Consider the following 23,676-nt stretch of genomic DNA (forward strand, 5'->3'; position numbering starts at 1 on the left):
AAACTAATCTTACAGAAGTAAATTTAACATGTTAGCAAAACCATTAGCTGCCTCTCCTAACACTCATTTTTTCTTCCTCCTTAAAATTTTCAGCCTCCCTTGCAGCTATACTCTGACCAGTGAGATGGAAGGGGAAGTGTTAGAAGGTCCTTGTGGGAAATCTTCATAAAATAAGGGAGGTGCACCTTCTCCTTCCTTCTTGCTGCTGCTTGAAATGCAGATATAATGGGCTGGAGATCAAGCAGCAGTATGGACCATGGGCTATGGACACTAAGGATGACAAATGTCAAACAAAACAATGCAAGAAACCCAGGTCCCTGATGGCCATACTCCTCCACCGTACCTCCCCCACCAATCACCTTGCCTTCAGACTTCTTTTACATGAGAGAGAAATACGCTTCTGTATTTTACACACTAGTGGTCTTTGGGATTTTTTCTACTACAGACAGAGAAAGCTGATTGTAATCCTGGGCAACATGGGCATGAACACAAAGCTGCCGCTCTAGGAAGTGTCCAGATCTACAACGTAGCAGCAATGACCCAGCGTCAGCCCTAAGTGTTACCTAGACCCAGCTTCCCAGGTGTCCCCCCTTCTGGGCCTCGAATCAGGTCCCTGTAAGTCCTGGGACAGTGCTTGCGGCACAAATTGTCCACCAGCGTGTTGCTTCCTCTGACCACAGTCCTTCCTTCCTTGTTCATGTAGTTCCACAGATGCAGAGCATAGGAGTCGTTGAAGCTAAGATCCATGTCCCAGACTTCATAGTAGCGCCTCCACTCTGGGTAGGAGATGGGGTAAAATCTTTGGGGGTGCAGGAAGGACAAGTTCAAACACCTGAGGTCACTCACCTCCTGGAAGTCTCTGAGTTTGCACCACAGTCTCAACATCCGGGTCATCAAATTGGGACCCTGGTTGCCCCAGATTTCTGAATTGTAGTGTTCAACAAAGTTTTCCATACACTCCCACAGGAAGGGGTGGTGGGGGAGGAACCCGAACACCCCGTTACTAGAGTACCGAGAAGACTGTGCAGCCAGAAAGTTCTCCTCAGGGATGGGCCTGATGGAGATGACATCCGTGTCCATGTAGATGCCGCCGTACTTCCAGATGATGGCCAGGCGGGACGCATCTGAGCTGACGTGAAGCCAGTTGCTCTCCACACTGGCGTTGATCTGCGGGAACATGAACAAATCAGCCACAGCAGCAGGGGAAAGGGAGGGTGTCACAGTGAGAAGCCAGCCCAGGGTAGCTGAGGAGAAGGAAGCAAGCCAGCTTCTCAAAGATCAACTGGACAAAAGACCAGTTCTGCAAATTTACCAAAGTTACCTCCACCTCCAAATTTGCCTTTAAGTGGAAAGTTTACAGCAATCAGTAACAATGGGAAGATTTTAGCAGCTCTTAAATTTTGTGCATTTGTTTTTTTAAAAAACTGAAGCAGTAGAATGATAAAGAAGAAATCCAGCAAGGATTTCACAATAAACCCTTTGAGGCATTTTCAGCAGGGGGTACATTAACCACAAATATGAAACTGTGAAGGAAGAATGTTTTAAACCCTAAAAATGCTGAAAACTAATAAAGAAAAAAATAAACTAGGAAACTATCTAACAGACCAATATGTATGCTCTTTAAGAAATTGGTAGAAGAGGGTCGCCTAGGTGGCTCAGCGATTGAGCGTCTGCCTTTGGCTCAGGTTGTGATCCCTGGGTCCTGGGATCGAGTCCCACATCAGGCTCTCTGCATGGAGCCTGCTTCACCCTCTACCTGTATGCCTGTGTCTCTGTCTCTCTCTGTGTCTCTCATGAGTAAATAAATAAAATCTTCTTAAAAAAGAAAGAAGAAGAAGAAGAATCTTAAAAGGGCATGCATGTATTCCTTCATTAATTCATTCTTTTAATAATATTCATTGAGGGACAACTTGCTATGCGCCAAGCTTTGTTACAGTTGCTAAGGAGATAGAAGTAAACAGACAGACAAAAATCCCTACTGGGTGGAGATAGACAATAAACAAATCAATACATAATATGTTGGGTGTTCACAAGGACTGTGAAGGATAAAAACCTGGATAAGGGGGCAGGGTGGAGCCCTATCTTATCTTGGCTTCCAGTAGAAACCTGAATAAAGTTAGTGAGTGAACCATACCAATATCTCAGAGAAGAGGGTTCTAGGTAGAAGACAGCAAGTGCAAGGGCCCCAGGGTGGGAGCACACTCATTGTGTACAGGAACGGAAAAGAGGCAGTGTGGCCAAAGCAGAGTAGTGAAGGAGAGGGATAGGAGATGGGAGCAGAGAGGGATGGGTGGGGAGGAAGGGCGGGTCACACAGGCTGCGGTAAAGACGGAAATTACTTGGAAGGTTTGGAAGAAGGGAGTGACCTGACTTAGTCTTAAAAGGCTCATACTGGCTGCTATGTGGACAACAGGGGTGGGGCTTGGGAGGTGGCAAGGGCTGAAGAACAAAGGCAAGTTAGGAAGGCTGTGGAAGTGGTCAGCTTCTGAGCACACAGTAAGGATGAAGCTGGTCAGATGGATTGGACTGGAGTTGGAGATAGAAGTCAAGGATGACTGCAAATGCTGAAACATGAGCAAAACAGAAAATGACTCTAAAAGCAATAAAAATTAATCACTATAAATGGCAACATTCCAAATGGAATGCTAAAATTTTGAATTGAGAAAACAAAATGGATTTTTTTTTAAGTAGGCTCCATGCCCAGTGTGGAAGCCCAACACGGGACTTGAACTCATGACCCTGAGATCAAGACCTGAGCTGAGATCAAGAGTTAGACACTTAACTAAATGAGCCATCCAGATGCACCCAAAATAGATTTTTCTGAATTGAAATATGTTGATTAAAAGATGAAACATAAACAAGGACGCTGGGTGGCACAGTTAAGTGTCTGACTCTTGGTTTCAGCTCAGGTCATGATCTCAGAGTCATGGGATTGAGACCCATGTCAGGCTCTGTGCTTAACAAAGAGTCTACTAAAACTCTTTCCTTTTGCCTCTCTCTCTATCTCTCTCTCTCCAAAATAAATAAATCTTTTTTAAAAAAAGGATTGTACTTAAACATTTGCCCTTGACAAAATAAACATTCTTTAAAACTCTACTATTAAAAAAAAAAAACTCTGCTGTAAAGTCAAATGCAAGCAGGTCAACTAATACTTTGCAGAAATCTTTACACAAGTCATTAACTTCACCAGAATTATATACAATGGCTGAAAACCTCATAAATAATAATAGCAAAAATGCATCAAAAACTATTCCAAGCTCTTCATAATGTACACAAATACTCAACACTGGCATTATGGTTATTCCCATTTTTCAAGTGAAAAGCTGAAAGCAATAAGATGTTCAGTAATTTGTCCAAGGTGAGAGAGGCAGGGACTGGATTTGAACCCAAGCAGTCTAGCTCCAGAGATCCATTTGTTCAAAAGAAACAAGGTTTAGTAGAAATAAGTAAAGTTGATTATTTTGTAAATTGGCGATTGTTAGTGAACAGCCCCAGAGACATAGGATATCAAAAGCCACACAGAACAAGAGGAGGAAGAAATCTGCCTTTTTGTGAGCATGGGACTAACATCAACCTAAAACACAAGAGCTCCATTGGGGGTGAGCACTAGAAGAGGATTAGGGGTCATGCTACTCAGCCCCTCCCCACCCCACAGTACTCAACCCCTGGCATCTCCCAGAGCTACAGTTGCCAAGTCAGTGCAGCAAACCCAGTGGGCACCAGCAAGTGATGGCACATTGGGCCATCCCCAAGAGCTGGCCCCCAGCTATCCTGAGGTGGCCTAACTGGGGCAGAACATGCCATGGGCCAGCACCCCTAAGGTATCATGGTGTGATCTCTGCAGACACACGGTCTGGTGTACTACCCTGCAGGCTCAGATGGGGCAGGGCCTTAGGGCTCTGTGTCCCAGGGCCTACTTTGTTCCCAAAACTCAACACTTGTAAAATTGAAGTGCAACTCAGAGGACCTAAACTGTGCTCTATGGAACATCAGCTCCAAGAAAACATTAATGTCCAACTGAGAAAGATATCCAGGCTCAAATAAGTTTGGAAAATGTTAGGTTGAATCAAATGAATGTTTCTTTAGTTTAGAACTACAGAGGCTTTAATTTCTTCATGTCTATGAGTGGTCTGCGAGGTGGGGAAAAAAAGGCAGCAGGTAATATGCAGCATCTTCCAAAACAATTTGAGCAGAGATTTGTCCCAGGAGCAAAGCACAGTTTAGGTAATGTTCACTTAGCCCAGGTGTGGGGAAAGTAGGCCAAAGCACTGCCTGTGCTGGTGTAGTCCTCCTGGAACATTCTCTAGCAGGCTAGCCCTGAGAGCCACAGGGCCTGCCTCCCTGGCCTGCACCCCGCCCCCCAGCTCCCAGGGGCCCATGCTGATCACCACCTTTTGTTGGGGACCCCTTGCTGGCAGCTGCAGATGAAATCTCAGTCTTTCGAGCTGTTCCATGGCCTCCTGATGAGCCTCGATTTAAGACTCCCAGGCTCCTCCAGAGAAGAGATGGGCACACTGGGATCTAGAAGTCACATGGGGCCAAGAGTAAAACTGGTCTGGAGCTTAGTCCAGAAAATGCCTCTAGTTGACAGTAAGTAGATGCAAGGGCATCTTCCCCCTAGGATGGTAGGCTGAATAATGGCCACTCAAAGACCTTAGGTCCTAGATCCTGGAACCTGTGAATGTCACCTCATATGAAAAAAGGGTCTTTGCAGATGTGATTACATTAAGGATCTTGAGATGGAGAGATTATCCTGGGTTCCCCTGATGTACCTGAATGCTATTGGAAGTATCCTTTAGGGACACCTGGGTGGCTCACTGGTGGAGCATCTGCCTTTAGCTCAGGGCATGATCTCAGGGTCTAGGGATCGAGTCCCTCATCAGGCTCCCTGCAGGGAGCCTGCTTGTCCCTCTGCCTATGTATCTGCTTCTCTCTGTGTCTCTCATGAATAAATAAATAAAATCTTAAAAAAAAAAAAGGAAGTATCCTTTAAAGAAAGACGTAGAGGGAAAGTTCAGAGAGAGAAAAGGGAAATGCGCAGATCTCCACAAGAAAGATTTTTCCCTAGAGCCTCCCTGGGAACTGGGGCTGGCCAGCACCTTGACATCCACCCAGTGATGTGGACTTGGGACTTCTGGCCTCCATAATGGTAAGAGAACAAATGTCTGCTGTTTTAGGTCACTCCGTTTATGGTCATCTGTTACAGCAGCCACAGGAAAGTAACACGAGTACCTGCATAATGGCCTCACTATTGCCTCTGGGCCTGCAAAGCCTAAAGTATTTACAATCTGGCACTTTACTGTGAAAATGTTTGCTGCCATTTGGTCTAGCCTACGATTAGAACTCAAAAAGGACTTTATATGACAAGCAAATGGTATTATTTTGATATCGATTTTTAAATTACTTTTTAGTTTTATTAAGTAATTTTATTTTTAAAATTAACATGTTCTCATCACTAAATGTACTCTTAATCCAATCACACAACCTGATATTGTGTTATTTTCCTTAGGTCTTTTTCTTCCACGTGGACGGGGCCGGGGGGGCAGTGGGGTGGGGAGTGAGGTGGTACGTAGCTAAAATAATTACAATCACATTATAATATAAGTGTATTTATTCCAGATTGTATTATAGTCTTCATAACATTCCCAGCTAAAGCCTGCATAGTGGAGTTATTGAGTGGTTCTACTGTAATTTCCTTAAGCATTATCCGACCGTGGGTCCTCTATGAGAGAAATATTTAATTTGAAATATTATTTCCATATTATGCTATGTTACTGAGGGGAAGATTACAAAATTCTCAAGAGCTCCAGAAGTTTCTTGGTCATATCTTAATATAACTCAATCTCATATAGCAGCACTCCACCTGATTCTTCACGAATTTTCTATTCACATCATTTTCAAATTAAATATTGCCTAGTTTCCCATTCAGATACAAAAAAAAAAAAGTTTTACATAGATGGGTTTAAGTAAATGAAAAATAAGTGGTTATACCTCCAGAAAAGACACAGAAACTCATTCAGTTAAGGATAGTCTCAAAAGAAACCTCATTCTTAAGAAATAAGGCTGGAGGCATAAGACACAAAGCTAGAGAGAAACCTGACTTAAGTCTCTCCTGTTTATTTGAATCAGGACTCAGTGCTATAGAATCAAGGCCAGGATCTGGGTTCTAGTCCCATGTCTGACACTGAGCCCTGGGCTCAGTTTACCAATCCATAAAATAAGGGAGACTGGACTCATTGTCTGCAGTTGCTCCCAATGCGGTCATTCTAAGATTCTCTGAACACTTACGCGAGTGTACCATGAAAGCAATGGTGTGTCTTCAAACAGCCTTTTCATATCCAAAGGGAAGAGGAAAACATTGTCTATTGCTGAGAGGAGGGAAAAGCCTGGGTAAGTGGAGTTGGAGGGCAGCCGTGTGGTATTGCAGAGACCCTTCATGAAGAATGCCACAGGCTGCCTGGGGTAAATCTTGGCTGCAGACTCCACAGCACAAGAGACCAGTGGAGTTGGTTCCATTCTCTCCGAGGTCTCTATGAACACAATGCCGTGCCCATTGCCCAGGAGGGCTCCTGGGTCCTGCTCTAACTGTTGGGGAGGAAGGCAGAAGAAGCAGCTGGACTTCAGGCTTAGCTGGTAGAAGAAGGCACAGACAAGCAGCAGGACGACCAACAGGAAGAGATGGAGCTCCTTCAGCATATCTGCTTCTCTTTCCAGGCCTGCTCCTTTAAAGCAACACAACTCATTACAAAAATGCATTCATAAAACCCGATAAAGACAACACATGAGAAAACGAGACATGAATACCACTTTTAAGATTAGAGTTTGTAAATCCTAAGTAAAATATCATCAGATCAAGCACGGTGATGTTCAAAAGAAAAATACATTCACTACGGTTGATCTGAGGAATTTGAGAATGATTCAAAACAGGAAAATAATCATTGCATCTATATGTTGAGCTGTTGTAGAAATTTTTCCGAAGTTTACTTCAGGTTGTCTCGCCTCAGGCTGCGGGTCTTTAGGGAAAAAGACGGTTTTAGGTCTCAGTGCTTCCAAGTCAAGAGAATGGGAGAAAATTGGAAACTTTTATTCGGAGGGTCATAGGCAGGTATTTGAGGAAACCAGAAGAATTCAGAATCCAGCCCAGTTTTACAGGCACACAGTAAACATTCAAAGATAATTAATCAGAACTAGAATCCAACATCTACAAAGATGTGTTGTTGAAACTTAATTTTTCTCCCTAAAGGCACTGTAAAGATAGCCAAATTAAAACAAATTCATTTTTGTAAAAAAAAGAAAAAAGTCCATTTTTAACAAATTTAGCTGAATTATTTACAGCAAGAATAGTGATATTGACCAAATGGGTTTTTAAAAATCTGCTTTGCTGGAACTTTTTATAAGGAATTTCACATTGAATTTTTAATAGCCTCTCGAGGCCAAAAGCTATACCAAATACTTACCATCAGATTCACCTGCAATACCTGCAGCTTTGGGTGAATTCCTCTCTTCCTAAGGTCCCCAAAATATCCTGAGGTTCCTGCATCTGCCAGGAACCTTTACTCACCTGGTAAGGCTTCTGGGAATTCTATGAGCAAGGTATCAGGCCAACATTTTCAAGGGGCTTTATTGACTCCATAAAGTCAACCTTAGTTCCTTAAAGCTCTCCAGTCATATCTGAGTCGACTCATGTGTCTCTCAAATACGATATTCCAGTTAAAGCCTTGGTAATACAGCCAATGTTTTCAATGGTGTCCTGTTACAAGGTGAACAGATTCTCATTGGATTTATGTAAATGACTATAATTGCCTTGAGAGAAAGAACACTCAGAGTTTCTGAATTCAGGAGGGTTTCGATAGGGAGAAAAGATAAATGTTTCTATTTGCTTACAAAGGAATATTTTATCAAATTTCTATTAACTTGGATTAGGAGAAAAGGTTTCCTTGAATCTGGAAGAGCTAACACTAGAGAAAAAGCAATGTTTAAACAAAACTCATAAAAACTATAATCATCTTTTTCAATTCATTCAGCCTCATGTTATTAATTCCCATTCTGTTTGAATGTAATTTTTCCATTAGTTCTGGAAATTCCTTCCCAGTTTAGTTTTATGATCTTAAAGATATAGAAACCTGAGTTCATCAACAGTCCTTTTTGTGAATCTCCTTGAAGCTGAAACAGATTTGCAAGAGCATCAGGACAATAACTGTAAATGACAAAAGACTCAAAAATGTCCATGGTTAAAGTCTGATGGGAGTGCATTGAAATAAACTTGACAAGGAAATTTGGTTATTTCCAAATTTCAACATTCAACACAACATTTCAATAAGTAGAATTTCAAGTGATGATATTATACCAGGACATATTAAAACTTTAGGAATTTTAAAGAATTTTTGCAACAGTTATAGCATTTACCCACACAATATAGCCTAAGAAGGTTTATCATTATTTGTTTGACAATGCTTCCTATGTAACTTAATATACCAAACAAACAAGCCTAATTAATCAAAAATATTTCATTTAGAATTTGAATTGGAGGGTAGTTTATTAAGAACCTCAGAAGTTTCTAGAGTACATGCCTAAAAATAGGATTACAGATCATTACAGAACATAAAACTTACAATTAGTCCAAAAAAAGAAAACCTTAATCTTTTTAACAAAGGTGGCCATAAGAGAGTCTAAAAGCAAATACAGAATACATAGTTGTTAACAATATTCAGCTCTTTAAATATTGAGAAGTTTTAGTTTTCTTAAGTAATCAAAAAACTGATGAAGACAAAACATAGAACTTTGCTTTTTCTGGGCAGAAATAAAAAACTTTGATTAGAATTTCTTATCAAGACCAGACCAACAAGCCAAGAAAACTTAGTCTTAAAAAGTCTAAGAGAGAAAAACCAAATTCCAATCTTATAGTAGTGTACTTTTAAAATTCACTCATTGCAATATTAGTCCTGACAGTGTATAAAATTATTTTCCAAAGATTCTCCTTCTCAAACCTTTTATAACTTTCTTTTTTCACTTAGAATTTGTCCTAAGTTTTCCCTCTCTAAACAACAAATTCTCATTTCAAGACAATTGTTTTCCTCAACAAAAATATATCCTCATTCCTTATACCTTTCTTCTGTATCTTCCAAATTCCTACATGCGGAGTTGCTTTCAGTATTATTTCCAACAGTCTCAATCACATTTATCAGAATTTTAACTCTTAAAAACTTCAGTTTCCAGTGAAAACTAAGTAGTAACCAATTGTGAACTGTCTGTTACATCAGAATTCTTTAAATTGGCCAATTTATGGACATTTCATAATTTCTAAAAAAGCATTTTTTCAAAGCACAGTTGTCAATAAAACATACAACATGTTTATTGGCAGACCCAAATTTATCTTTAGTTTCTCTGTGATAAGAAGCCAAAAGCAAAGAAACTTATGTTTAGTAATTAACATTTCAGTATTATACTTTATTAAAACACTTTTTATTTATTCAACCCATTTGCTCTTAACAATTACCCATGAATACTTCATGAGACAGACAAATCAACCATCATTTTAAGTAATCTTCGCTGACAAATTGCAACAGAGATAAAGAGTTTATTTGACCTTCAGTGAACCTTGGTAAAATAAAAGTTTTAAATTTAATGTTGACAATTCTAAAGACTTGTGTATTTTACCAAAACCCTTGAATTTTAATTTATCAAAGATTGTCCCGGATCACATGAACTTGAAAAACATGTGGATTAGTTCTTATTCTTCTGAGTTTTAGAATGCCCAATTTTTACAAGTGTTTGCCATAAAGCCAATTAAACAGAACTCTTTTACAAATGAATTATTAGCAATACCATCCGGAGGTACAGAAAATATCTCACATTTATAACACATGTGGACACATATACACAAACAAGATGCAACTGAAGTCTAGCCTTCATTTCACTCATGTTTGTGGAGAAGACATTACAGACCCCAATTTCCCAATATCTCTCTTTTGTCAAACAAATCTAATCACAAGGTAACATTATAATTTATGGATCCTTGAATGAGTCATTTTCCATTTTTCAATTAGAACATGACCAGTTTTGTCCAAAGATACCAAAAGAGTACCTCTATTGGTCATTGGTTCCGCCCCAAAGTTGGGGGCTTCACTGATTGAACCAAATGGCTTCCTCGCTTCTGGTTGTTTAGTCTTATAATTGGCTTTCTCTAAGTTTGTGCACAAGAAAACTAATTCAAACATGTCAAAAGAGTCCCATCTAGGCCATCTGAGACTCAGGTTATCCTTACTGAAAATTTCCCACTTAAGTAAGCACCTGCAAGGAGAGGATCCCCATGCGCTAGCTGTCAAGCCTGTGGAAGTTTCCAGAGACACATCCCCAAGGCTTCCAGTCACCTGAAAGCACCATTTTCCCTGAAGGAGCAAGTAAGTGTCCGTTGTATTTGGAGCCAAGTGATTCAATCTGTCATATTTCTTGCCAGAAAATTTAGTCAAGCCTTATATTAATAATGTCCATTAGCAAAATGCCAAATTAAAACAACCAGCCCATCAGCTCCAACCCCTCTGGGATATCTCCGCCTAGAGGATATTACTGGTAGCCCTCAACAGCTCAAATAAAAGTCAGGACCATCAACTCCAGTTGAGGAGGTTCAGATAGCAGGAGAACGCACCTGATACACCTGTGAGCTGCTGGGAAGTTGGAAGGGCACCATGGGCTCGTGCTGGTACCAAGCCTGAGTTCCAGAAGAACCCCCGGCGATCTCATGAACATGGCTCTGACATCCTGCTGACAATACCAAGAAATGTCGATGCAAATTGAACAAATCTTTTAGAATTTTTAAAAGAAAGAGTTTTATTTGAACCCAGGCTAGGACAGCTGCCCAAGATACACAATCTTCACAAAGAAGAGAGTGCTCTGGTGAGGAAACATTTGGCATACATTAAAAAGTTACAAATCATTAGACAAAGGACATTTCAGAAAGATGCAGGCCTTATCTTAAGCTTCTAGTATACGCAAGGCTGTATGGCTTTAAAAATTATGGGAACCAGGGAGGTTTTTTTTCTTTTTCTTATCTTTGTGTTTGGAATGCTCCTTTTTTGTTATTTTTTAAACGAATCAGATGTATGATGTATGTTCATGGCAGAAATAAGTCCCATACTCTGAGATTTTGCCAAGTCACGTTGACCTTGATAGATATTAAAGTATAGCTTCCCTGGGAGCCCAGGAGCAGGACGTACGGACATTAAAAATTGAAAATGAAAAAAAAATTGAAAATGCCCTTTATTTTTATCACCATTAAGCCAGGAACTTGCGGTTACCTAGTTTCTGAGATCTTAGCAATGACGACAAGTTTTTCCTGCTATACCTTCTGATAAATCGCCACTTAATCATCCAATTCAGCAACAGGGCGGGGTGGGGGAGGGCATTAAATCATTGGCAGAAGCTCAACACCAAACACAAGAAGTTGCCAGGAAGCTTCTCCCTTTACTAAGTGCCCCCAGACACAGAGACTTGGGGAATCTAATGAGCTTGCACAATCTATCAGGTGACCTGTACACTAATCCTGTGTGTCTGTGGACTATCAGGAGGGTTAGACATATCCCAGCAGAACCCAGGAGCCAGCAGATCATGCACCTGGGCAGTTTGCTTCTATCAAAATCATGGGCAGAGAGATGGGCAAGTTTCCTCACTAGACAACCCTATAGATTGATTCTAACTTTGCAAACACAAGGTTGATTAAGAGAAAAGAAAAACCATCACCACAAATAAGCAATGGACAAACTCCAGTCATCCAAGGTCCTGGTGATGTGGAATGAGAATTGATTCCCTTATTTCAGTTCCATAGGTGCAGGAAGGGTGCTTTTGCCCTGAGGTCCCCCTTATGGTATGTGAACTTCCTGTCAGTCTCAGGAGGTCAGCTTCATCACCTCCATTGATGGCAGTCCCCACATCTCCCAAGACGGCGTTACCTTCTGCAGTCTGCTCTCCAACACCCCTGACATGAACACTTAGTAATGTTCCTTGGAGTCATCCTCTGCTCAGGGAGTCACCTATCTTCAGTCCAGAGCCTTCTCCCAGCCATGATCAGCCATCCACAGTTCCCCCTGGATGCTCGGGTATAATCAGGGAGGACCCCTCCTGAGCAGACTCTGGATCCTGACACAGCAGGTCCTACATCAAGGTAAAGCTGTCCCACTGATCTATGGCTTCTTGTTCCTAGGCACCCAAGGCTCCCCAGGCCAGCTCTTTGGGTCTACACAGACACCTCTTTCTTTGCAACTGAATTTATTCTCTGAACCTCATCAATTCTAGGCTCAGTGTTATTTGGGAGCATCTTTCCAGAGCTCCCTAGCATTGGATAGATTGGTTTTCTTTCCTTACAGAGAGGAGAGAACAGAGCTCCTGCTCCCAACTCTGGGGTAACTAGAGGGTTCCATTTGGGGGGAATTATATGATATATTCCTAGTGCCTATATCTTGGGTACTCACATAACCTAGTGCCTTCCAACTGCTTACACAGTGGCCAAAATCACTGAACAAGTGGCCCAGTCAGAGAACAGTGAAGTAGTTGGTGGCTTTTGTCACAAGATGGAAGTAAGCATTGGTGATGCAGTGAAATCCTAAGCACATAAAGTAGAACCAGTCTACCCAAGAACTAAGTAGAAGGTATGATGGAAAGAGCACTGAGCTTAGAGTCATGCCTCTACCCACCCCACACTGAGGGCACTAGGACAAGACTCCAGTCTGCCCAGAGCCTCAGCTCCCTGGTAGAAGCTGTGGAAGATAACGGACCTCAGGCTCACGTGGGCATGCACGAGTGCTCTGTAAGGCAAAGAAGCAACACTCACCGTCCACCACAGTGAAGAAGGGGCAGAAAGAATACGATGACTGTAGATGCATTTGGACACTCTGATGACAAACATTAAGTTATTGTTTTCAGATCAATGGAATCTATTTCCCAGTAAACCCTGAAGAAGGAAATCCTCAGCCCTGTGGTAGAGGTGATGAGACATGTGCAGAAGCCAGCAGTCGGTCAGTGGCATCCGGGGGGCGGGGGGGGCTTTCAGGGCCACAGAGTAAGGTCCTTTCTAAGTCTCTCTGAGGAGGCCTCCTGTCACATGAGCCACTCTATCAGAAATTTCCCAGAGCCCCCAGAGCCATCCCTTTAGTCTTCCCTCATCCCTTATGAGCAGGACTGCCTCTCCTTCCTTCTGCTCACCCTTCTGCTCTATCTGGTCCATTCCAGATACTAACCTTCTGTGTTTGTGGTCAGGTGCTCCAGAAGCAGCTCCCAACCAGACTCCACAGATCCCTAGAGGCTCTAAGGATGGACTCCAGGAAACCCTGAACCCTGGGGCCATAGCCTGCGTCAGTGCCTTTACCCTGGATGCCACCTATCCATAGCTTCTCCTACATACCACCAAAGGAATGTCCCTGCTCTCTGACCCTCTGTGACATTCACTCTGTTTAAAATTCATCAAAATGTCTTCACCACACAATAGCAGGCCCTTGTATTTTATAATGCTGTTCTTTGGGTGTTTGGAACTAGTGCCCCCCAAAAAAGAAGGAGAAGAAACAGTACAAGGAAGAAAACCACAGAACTACAGCAGAAATTTCCCCAACATTCTAGCCCTATGGATAACTTCAGATAAGTTCAACTGTAAATAGTTCCGTGTATGGGCCTCAATTCCCTCTGCCATAAAGGACCCACTGTATTGAGAAGGAAAAGGTAAAGGCATTTTTAACAATAAATGTTTGTTGAATTGAATTACACGTGAAAAGCACACTTCTCAATTCTGTAGTTTCTTTGAACCCTGATGTACTGTAAGAAGGAAATATTTAAACCAACAATACGTGTCCTGTTTATTTTGGAACTTTGGGACCACAGTTCCGGTTTTTAACTTATTTGCTGAGCAAGAGGGACTGATAAATTTTGCTAAAAAGCACTCAGTTATCAATAGGACAAAACCCATATGGTGATATCTTATCAACACTGCTAATTCCTTTCCCCATTGTTCTGAAGCTGGAACAAAGCCTGGGGTGTTGCATTTATACAAATAGTGAGGGGATGGCTGGACAGAGGCAGTGCACTCTGCAGTGCACTGCCTAACACTAGGGAACCCACGGGAGAATAATTGAAGCACGTTAAGGAGTGACTTTATCAACATTAAGTCTTGAAGAAAAAAAAAAACGTTGGGACCATAGTTCCAGTTTTTAACTTATTTGTTGAGCAAGTGGGACTGATAAATTTTGCTAAAAAGCGTTCAGTTATCAATAGGACAAAACCCTTATGGTGATACCTTATCAACACTGCTAATTCCTTTCCCCATTGTTCTGACACCAAAACAAAGCCTGGGGTGTTGCGTTTATATGAATAGTGAGGGGATGGCTGGACAGAGGCAGCACACTGCAGGGTTCACAGCCTAACACTTGGGAACAAACCTCTGGGAGAATAATTGAAGCATGTTAAGGAGTGACGTTGGGATCCCTGGGTGGCGCAGCAGTTTGGCGCCTGCCTTTGGCCCAGGGCGCGATCCTGGAGACCCGGGATCGAATCCCACGTCGGGCTCCCGGTGCATGGAGCCTGCTTCTCCCTCTGCCTGTGTCTCTGCCTCTCTCTCTCTCTCTGTGTGACTATCATAAATAAATAAAAAATTAATAAAAAATTAAAAAAAAAAGGAGTGACGTTATCAATATTAAATCTTGAAAAAAAGTTTTTACTAAAAATCAGGCAGTCTGGGCCAGAGAAAGATCCCCTGGTCCTGGGGCAATATTTTAAACTATTCTGCATGTTTAAGAGAATTGTTCTAGGGACACCAGGGTGGCTCAGTGGTTGAGCGTCTGCCTTCAGCTCCGGTCACGATCCGGGGGTCCTGGGATCGAGTCCCTCATCCGGCTCCCTGCGAGGAGCCTGCTTCTCCCTCTGCCTATGTTTGTACTTCTCTCTGTGTGTCTCTCATGAATAAGTAAATAAAATCATAAAAAAAGAAAAGAAAATTGTTTTAGCTCTGTGTTTCTGGAGACAGCGCTTTTTGTTCTCCACTCAGCCATGCCAGTTAAATATGATCCTGTTTCCCAAACCTTACATAGCCATCAAGAATGTATGTCCAGGTTTGTTCTGGAAATTACTGTATCTGCACATGTAACTTCCTCCTTTTTAGGTGTACTTGCAAGTAAAAGAAGGGATGGGGATAACGGCGGGAGATGTGAGGGGAAAATAATTGTTCTTGGTGAAATGGTTGTCCCCCAGACACCAGAATCTCAAGCTCAAGAACAGAATCTGCAAGAAGCCAAGAGCAAATGGTGGACCAGTTCGAGGCTGGAGACTGAAGGCACTCTGCTATTACACTCTTGAAGTCAATATTTCATTTCTTCTTTCTGTAAGGACTTGGGAACATCTTTGGAGCCACTTATGCCAAGTGTCCACATGGCACAGGCACTTTATAACAATCAAGTGGCCATGAGAATCAGCATTTCTCAATGTGGCTGAAAGAAACTGCTATGGACTGAATATTTGTTGCCCACCCACCGACCCACCACCAGCAGCACCAAAATTCCTATGTTAAAGTCCTCAGCCCCCTGTGATGGTATTTGGAGGTGGGGCCTTTCAGAGGGAATTAGGTTTAAATGAGGTTATGAAGTTGGCATCCTTTAAGAAGAGGAAGATGAGAGATCTCTCTCTCTCTCCATGAGCATGCGCCAAGGACAAGCCACGTTGAAGATAGCCAGAAGGCAGGATATGTATAAACCCGGAAAAGGATCCTCACCAGGAACTCAGCCTCCACCTTGATCCTGGATGTTCCAGCCTCTAGAACTGTGAATAGCAAATGTCTGCTGATTAAGCCCACCAGTCTACAGTATTTTGTTACAGCAGCCCAACTGACTGAGCAAGAAACCCCATAACAAGCTTTCCTCTGATTTCCTTCCTTATGTTTTTATAAGAATCTATTTTTAAGTCACTGATGAGGTTGGAACTTGTCTTAAGATTTGAAGAATTGAGTGACGCCTGTGTGGCTCAGTGGTTGAGCATCTGCCTTGGGCTCAGGTTGTGATCCAGGGGTCCTGGGATCGAGTCCCGCATCAGGCTCCCCATGGGGGGCCTGCTTCTCCCTCTGCCTATGTCTCTGCCTCTCTCTGTGTCTCTCATGAATAAATAAATAAAAATTTTTAAAAAGGATTTGAGAAATTGAAACCAGGCCTCCAGTGGGGGAAAGGACAACTTCATTTGCAAAAGAAACCCATAGTGGGTAAAATTGTCCTTACCTGAGACCTCTCTGTCTTCCCTTCCTTCTGTCTGTCCACACAACTCTCATTTGTCCTCTTTGTTATGCCTTCTCTCTTCATTTTTTTAAAAAGATTTTATTTATTTATTCATGAGAGACACAAAAACACAGGCAGAGGGAGAAGCAGGCTCCATGCAGGGAGCCCGATGTGGGACTCGATCCCGGATCCTGGGACCATGCCCTGAGCCGAAGGCAGATGCTCAACCGCTGAGCCACCCAGGAGTCCCTGCCTTCTCTCTTTAAATGAAGACCTCTGGTCTGCCTTATCTCAGTGCCTAACACTATCACCATGCACCCAGGACCCAAATCAGGAAATCAAGGGGTCATTCTTAACTCTTCCCTTCCTTACCCCTCCTGTACAGGCCACGTCAGTTCAGGTCCTCCAAGAAGCAGACATCAGGATTAGATTAATTGTACATGGATTTTAATTGATAGAAGTGCCGGTATGAGAGAAAATAGAGAGCTGTATGAGGCTGGAAAGCTGGAAAATCCCATTTTCCTGAGAAGTCTGAGAAGCTTGCATGGAAGTGTCCTGGGCTGCCTTGCTGATGGCTGTCCTTGTCTATGGCAGGTTCAGTGGTGTCATCAGAGTCCTCAAACTGGTCAGCCATAAGAGGAGGGCTATGTCTCCCAGGAACAGGTCTCCTTCAGGATTCTTGCTCCATTGGTCACTAGAAGCCCATAGGAAGAGTCGCCTAGGCACAACTCGGTGATCCATTTCACAGAGCAGGAGCTGGGTCTTTGGTCAGTTGTACTTCCTCTGATTGGAGGTCCTTGAGGCACATGCTCACAGCTGCCAGAGTCACCCCTTGAGCTGCACAGATCTACTTCACGTAGTTTCACGGAGCAGTGCTTCCTCGGTTCCCATGGGCCTTTCTTCCCAAGGGGAAACTGATAAGAAAGAGGTTAGAGGATGAACCACAGCCCCTGTCACTGTAGTTGACCTCAGGGCTGCAACACATCTGCTCCCACCTCCAACATCCATTCTGAATTCCTTCACTCCAAAAGGGTTGCCTTATCACATGTTGGTAGCTTAGCTAGTTATGCAACTCATGACCTTACAGTGCCTCAATCCTTGACAGTCAAATCCTTTCTCAGCTTAGGGTTGCTGCTTGTGCAGCTTGTGTCTGTGCACAGTTAAAAGGGGGCAAAAGAGGACCAGGAGGCCCCACAATGGATCTCCTAGGTTCCATACATACCAGATTCCTTCCTGCTGCTAGGGTGTAAAAGCACCCGGACCTCCTCCTGCTGATCAGGGTCAATTATCTCCACCAGCATAACTGCTCCTTTTACTTGCTGGCCCCTGGCCATGGGAAGTCCCGTGCCTTGCAGCAGTTCGTAATCCAACAACACCCTTGTGGTATCACCTGGCAAGAATCTGTCCTATTTGGGATCAGAACCTCCAACACTGAAGAGCTCAGAGTTGCCCTGATGGCACAAAATCCTCTGATAGGTCATGAGGAGTGGTAGTCAGTGGGGACATTCCTGTAGTTATCTCTTGATTCCTGGATCCATGGACTCTTCCTCTTGAGAGCAGAGCAGCATATACTGGTCTCTGAATTGATGTAATTACAGTGTTTTGGAAGGTGTCACCCCATTCTTTCAGTATTTTCCCAAGCTAGCACTTCAGCTGCACCTTTAGAAGACTATTCCAGAAAGCTCTCTCTGGGTAGTGCAATATTTGATACAATTAGTAGATTCCATGGTCATGGACCTACTCCAGCACCTCCCTCACTGTTGAGTCCCCTGGTCAAAACCTGTGCTGGATGAGATTCCATAGTTGTGGATCAAGCATTCCATAACCCCAGATAGTGCTGTGGCTGAAGATTTGCAGGCAAGAAAGGCGAACTCATACCTGGAATAGTCATTCCTGTGGAGATGAAGCATTGGCCCTTCCAATGGGAGGCGCCTGATGTAACTAAATAACTGGGCACCAAACCATCAGTTGGTCTCCTCAAAAGTGTGATATCAAGGACTCAGTGTTGATCTCTTTTGCTGGCAAGTTGGACAATCAGAGGCAGCACGAGCTACATCAATCTTGAGAAGTGAGGATTGATGCTGTTGGACCAATGCGTGGTCTCTACCTTTGATACCATAGCCATCCCCTACATGTGCCCATCGTGCCAGTTCTGGGCTGGTGACCAATTACTAGACTGTCAGCTGTTCATCAAATTTCCTGTGGGGTATCTCACTGTTGCTTTAACTTGCACTTCTCTGATAACTAATGAGTAAGCATCTCTTTAAATATGTTTACTATTTGTTTTCCACTTCTGTAAATTGTTTCTTCATGTGCTTTGCTCATTTCTCTGTTGGGTTCTCTGCCTTTTTCTTATAAATCTACACATTCCTAAGAAAATCTAGATATTAATCTCGGTTTGGTTTTAAATACTGCAACTGTCTTTTCCCAACATATCGTTTGGATTATTTTGTCTTTTATGTCCTCTATCTAACAAATGTTCTTATTTTAATGAGATAAAGACAATAGTTATTCTGTTGAATGATTTGTATTTGGGAGATTCTATTGAAGAAGACTTCCTTATTCCTAAGTTATAAAGACATTCTCTGACATTTTTTTCTTTATAATTTCATAGCTCACATTGAGTTTATTCATCCATTTGCTTATTCATGGTGAGATGTGAAGACTGATTTTTCTTTTTCCCCCTATAGTGAGTAAGCCAGTTTCCCCACCATCATCTATAAAACAGTTCATGCTTCCTCCATGGGGTTATGATGTCAACACTGTCATATAGCAAGTCCCCATATGTAGGCCCCATATATCTGTCTCTGAGTTTTCTCTTTTATTCCACTGGCCAGTTGTTCTGTTCCTATACCTGTACTTCTTAAATTCCTTTGGCTTTTTAAATTGGCCTTAATCTGTGATAGATATTGAAGAACTGATCCCTTTTCTAATTTCCCCACATGCCTATGGAGAAGCTGCACTTGGCAAGACAAAATGACCAGAGAAACAATGATGAAATTATTATCACCAGAATAAACTGATAGAAATGTAGAGATTAAAAAAAATAACAGGTCATGGGACACCTGAGTGACTCAGTCAGTTGAGCATCCAACTCTTGGTTTCAGCTCAGGTCATGATCTCACTAGTGATGGAGATCAAGCTCCTCATAGGGCTCTGTGCTCAGCAGGGAGTCTGCTTGAGAATCTCTCTCTTTGCCCTTCCCCCCACTAATTCTCACCTCTCTCTCTCTCTCTCAAACAAATAAATCTTTTTAAAAAAACAGGTCAAAAGTTGTGGCTGGATTGAACATACTCTTGGAAAAAAATTATTATTTTTTTTTTTTGGAAAAAATTTAAAAGGAAAAGGAAGAGAAGGAAGAGGAGACAGAGTAAAAATAAAGACATAACCACAGCTTTCCAGGGGAAAAAATAGAAGAATTTAAATTATTTAAGAGGAAAAACTCAAACTATTAGAGAAAATGATAGTCCAAAAGAAATGCATAATGTGGTAGGACCATAAATGTCTCCCAAGAAATTTCAGCAGGATTCTGGAAAAAATGATAAGAGCAGCATAATTTTTGAATCTCCCCAAGTCCCCATGAATGAGCAAGAACAACTAAATTATGAAACAAAATCCCATGGTTAACATTTGCCACAAACTAGGTGACAGGGTATTCCCCTAATTCTCAAAATGCAAGTGGATGCCAATGATCCACCAAAAGCACCAAGAACTCTATGGTATCAGCTTCTGTGCTGGAGAAAGCAGACAGAAGCAACCAGACTCAAGAGCAGGAGAAACTCAAAATATCCAACAAATATTGCTGGAAAGGATGGCAGCACTGAAATGAGAGAGCTTTGTCCAGTGTAGTAGTGGCTGAGGGCAAGGGGCCCATAGTAAATTATGAAGGGGCTGGAATAGCCTGAGCCTCCATGAGCTCTGGAAACTGAACAACAAGGCCTCCTCTCCAACACAGAGCCTCACACTGAGGAGATACCAAGAAGCACAGAAACAAAATTATACAGGATAAAGAATTCCACTTCCAGGAAGGCAGACTACAAGAATATTTGTTGCTTACCTGAAACAAAACCACACAAAATACACAAACAAAAAATAATAGTCAAAAATATGCAAAATGCACAAAATACGTCAACAAAGATAGACAACATATATGAAACAATGGTTCTCAAGGCACCATGCATCAGGCAATGAAGGACAGTAAATCCTTTTTTAAAAAAGATTTTATTTAACAGAGAGAGAGACTGAACATGAGCAGGGAAGGGGCAGAGGGAGAGGGAGAAGCAGACTTCTCTCTAAGCAGGAAGTCCAATGCGTGGCTCCATCCCAGGACTCCGGGATCGTGACCTGAGCCAAAGGCAGACACTTAACTGACTAAACCACTCAGACGCCCCAGAAGGACAGTAGCTCCTGAAAGATGGGATACAAACAAGTTGAGCTCTCTGATTGCCCCACCTTCCTGCCACGGGGGGATTTTGGGCCTCAGTATAGGGAATAGAGAGCCCACTCGGAAGCCACAGATTTCTTGCATTGAAAAGACAAGCTGAGGGATCCCTGGGTGGCGCAGCGGTTTGGTGCCTGCCTTTGGCCCAGGGCGCGATCCTGGAGGCCCGGGATCGAATCCCACATCGGGTTCCCGGTGCATGGAGCCTGCTTCTCCCTCTGCCTATGTCTCTGCCTCTCTCTCTCTCTCTCTCTCTCTCTCTCTCTGTGACTATCATAAATAAAATAAAAAATAAAAAAACAAGCTGAGATTCTAGGAAGATTGAGGTAAGCAGAGTGCTGGAGAGGAGAGAGCTTCACAGAGCAAAAACTCTGGAGACCTATAGAATCATCCCTGAGAATTAATCAGGGAAATAACGAGAGCAAGGTATGTGAGGAGTGTGAGGGGGACTGATGAGGGTGTGAGAACAACCTGAGGTTAGAGAAAGAGCCATCAGTAAGTACTAGAGGAAGGGTACATGGGGTCACACAGGGTCAGAAATAGTGCCTGTTCCTACCAGTCAGGATGAAAAACTTCATAATTCCTAGGATATTGAGCAGGAAACTCAGAAGGCTCTTTGTCTTGAGATAAAGACAAAATTAGCCTTACACTAACACATCTCTGATACTGCCTAACCAACCTTAAAAGCAAGACCTAAAAGCATCAAGTAACTTGGCTGAGTCCCAGAACAAAGCTCAAGAACATATCTAGGAAAACTAAAATATCCAGTACCCAAAAAAGTAAAATCCACAATGTCTCACATCTGATCAAAAATTACCCAGCTTGCATAAATAAAATCTTAAAAAAAAAAAAAAAAAAAAGGGGCAGCCCCGGTGGCTCAGTGGTTTAGCGCTGCCTTCAGCCCAGGGTGTGATCCTGGAGATCCGGAATCGAGTCCCATGTAGGGCTTCCTGCATGGAGCCTGCTTCTCCCTCTGCCTGTGTCTCTGCCTCTCTCTCTCTCTCTGTGTGTGTCTCTATGAATGAATAAATAAAATCTTTAAAAAAAATTACCCAGCATGCAAAGGAGCAGGAAAAGACAACCAATAATGAAAAGGAAAAGGAAACTCAATCAATTGAAACCAAATCAGAACTGACATGTTAGGGTTAACCAACAAAGATATTAAAATAATTATTATAAAAATACTATGTATGTTCAAGAAAGCTAAGAAGAGATGTGGAAGGATAAAAGAGACCCAAATGAAACTTCTAGAGATGAAACTACAATGTCAGAGATGAAAAAAAGATTGATAGGAATAATGGCAGATTTGGCATTGCACAAGAAAAGAATGTTCTTGACATAGCAATAGAAATGTAGAAGACATAATAACAGAAACTATCTGAAATGAAAACACACAGAGAAAAAAAGAATCCTTAAAAATGAACAGAGGATCAGTGAACTATACAATAACTTTAAGTGTCTGATATATGAATAAATGGAGTCCCTCCAAAAAGAAAGCAGACAATGGAGACAGAAAAAATAGTCGAAAAATTGTAATAGCCATAATGTTTCCAAATTTGAGGGAAATTATACAGCCACAGATTCAAAAGCTCAGCTAACTCCAAGCACAGAGACATGAAGAAAACTACAGCAAGGCACGTTATAACCAAATTCCTCAGATCTAGGATAAGGAGAAAATACTAAAGGCGGTCAAAGAAAAAAAAATTCACGTTAAATAGAAGAACATAGAATGATTCCAGATTTCTTCTCAGTAACCATCTAAAAAAGAAAATAACATTTTAAAGTACTCAACCACAAAACAAAAACAAGCACCTTTGAGCCTAGAATTCTATCCCCAGTGAAAATATCTTTCAAAAATGAAAGCAAAATAAAGTCATTGTTTTGTTTTGTCTTGTTTTTGAGCTATACAAAAGTTGAAATAATTAATCACCAGAGGATCTGCACTTCAAGAAATATGAAGCCAGGTCCTTGAGGCAGAAAAAAAGCTATGCCAGGAAATACGAATCTCTACAAGGGAATGAAGAACATCAAAAATGGTAACAACATGGGGCCCACTTGGCTGGCTCAGTTAGAAGAGCATGGGACCCATAATCTAAGGGTCATGAGTTCAAGCCCCATGATGGGCATAGAGATTACTGAAAGAATAAGTAAACTTTAAAAGATAAATTTGTTTATTTAAAAAAATGGTAATGCCCTGTATGGAGCTCTCTGCTCAGTGGGGAGCCTGCTTCTCCCTCTCCCTCTGCCGCTAACCCTGTTGTGCTCTCTCCATCTCTTTCTGTCAAATAAATAAATAAAATCTTTTTTTTTTAATGGTAACAATGGGACATCTGGGTGGCTCAGTGGTTGAGCATCTGCCTTCCGCTCAGGGCATGATCCTGGGGTCCTGGGATCGAGTCCCACATCAGGCTCCCCACAGGGAGTCTGCTTTTCCTCTGCCTGTGTCTGTGCCTCTTTTTCTGTGTCTTTCATGAATAAATAAATAAAATCTTTTAAAAATAATGGTAACAATGCGGATAAATATACAAGTATTTTGTTATTTCCATCCCTTTAAAATATAAGTAACTGTTTAAATAAAAATCAAAATAATATTGTTTGGAGTTTGTAGCATATATAAAAATAAACTGTACGGTGAAATAGCATAGAGACAGAACGGGAAGTAATGGGAAGTAATGGGGGAAGTAAGTTCCTACACTGTATGTGAAGTGATAAGGTAAGCTGTCATAATTTAAAAGATTGTTGGTTCATAACCCTTTGGGGGGCATTCCAGGCATAATCTGAAATTGGCCTGCAAGTGCAGAGGACAAGGAGAGACCAAAGGAAGAAGCAAGCTGCTCCAGGTTGATAGGTAGCAGTATTGATAGGCAAGGGGAACTTACAAGGCTCATCTTGGGCTGCAGCGAGATGAGCAGATCCCAGGATCTGCGTACCACATCTTAAAAATGTATGTGGAGAGAACTCTTAACTAGGTACAGTCACATATGCTGTGCAGGTGTTCTC

The 23,676-nt window shown here is 42.1% G+C and overlaps 1 protein-coding gene across 1 annotated transcript; it reads right to left on the reverse strand.

The window, feature by feature from the left end:
* Positions 1–552: 552 nt before the first annotated feature.
* Positions 553–6,696, reverse strand: A4GNT (alpha-1,4-N-acetylglucosaminyltransferase). Its single transcript, XM_055320919.1, has 2 exons — positions 6,289–6,696; positions 553–1,167 (listed from the first exon to the last, which is right to left on the reverse strand). Exons 1-2 carry the CDS (start codon positions 6,694–6,696, stop codon positions 553–555), a joined length of 1,023 nt encoding a protein of 340 aa, XP_055176894.1.
* Between the last annotated feature and the right edge of the window lie 16,980 nt (positions 6,697–23,676).

The sequence above is a fragment of the Nyctereutes procyonoides genome, unplaced genomic scaffold (genome assembly GCF_905146905.1).
Source record: "Nyctereutes procyonoides isolate TBG_1078 unplaced genomic scaffold, NYPRO_anot_genome, whole genome shotgun sequence".
NCBI classification, from domain to species: domain Eukaryota; kingdom Metazoa; phylum Chordata; class Mammalia; order Carnivora; family Canidae; genus Nyctereutes; species Nyctereutes procyonoides.

Coding starts and splice junctions, on each gene's coding strand:
- A4GNT (XM_055320919.1), bottom strand. CDS start 6,696: ATGCTGAAGGAGCTCCATCTCTTCCTGTTGGTCGTCCTGCTGCTTGTC. Junction 1,168..6,288: donor TGCTTTCATGGTACACTCGC/GTAAGTGTTCAG, acceptor ATGTTCCCGCAG/ATCAACGCCAGTGTGGAGAG.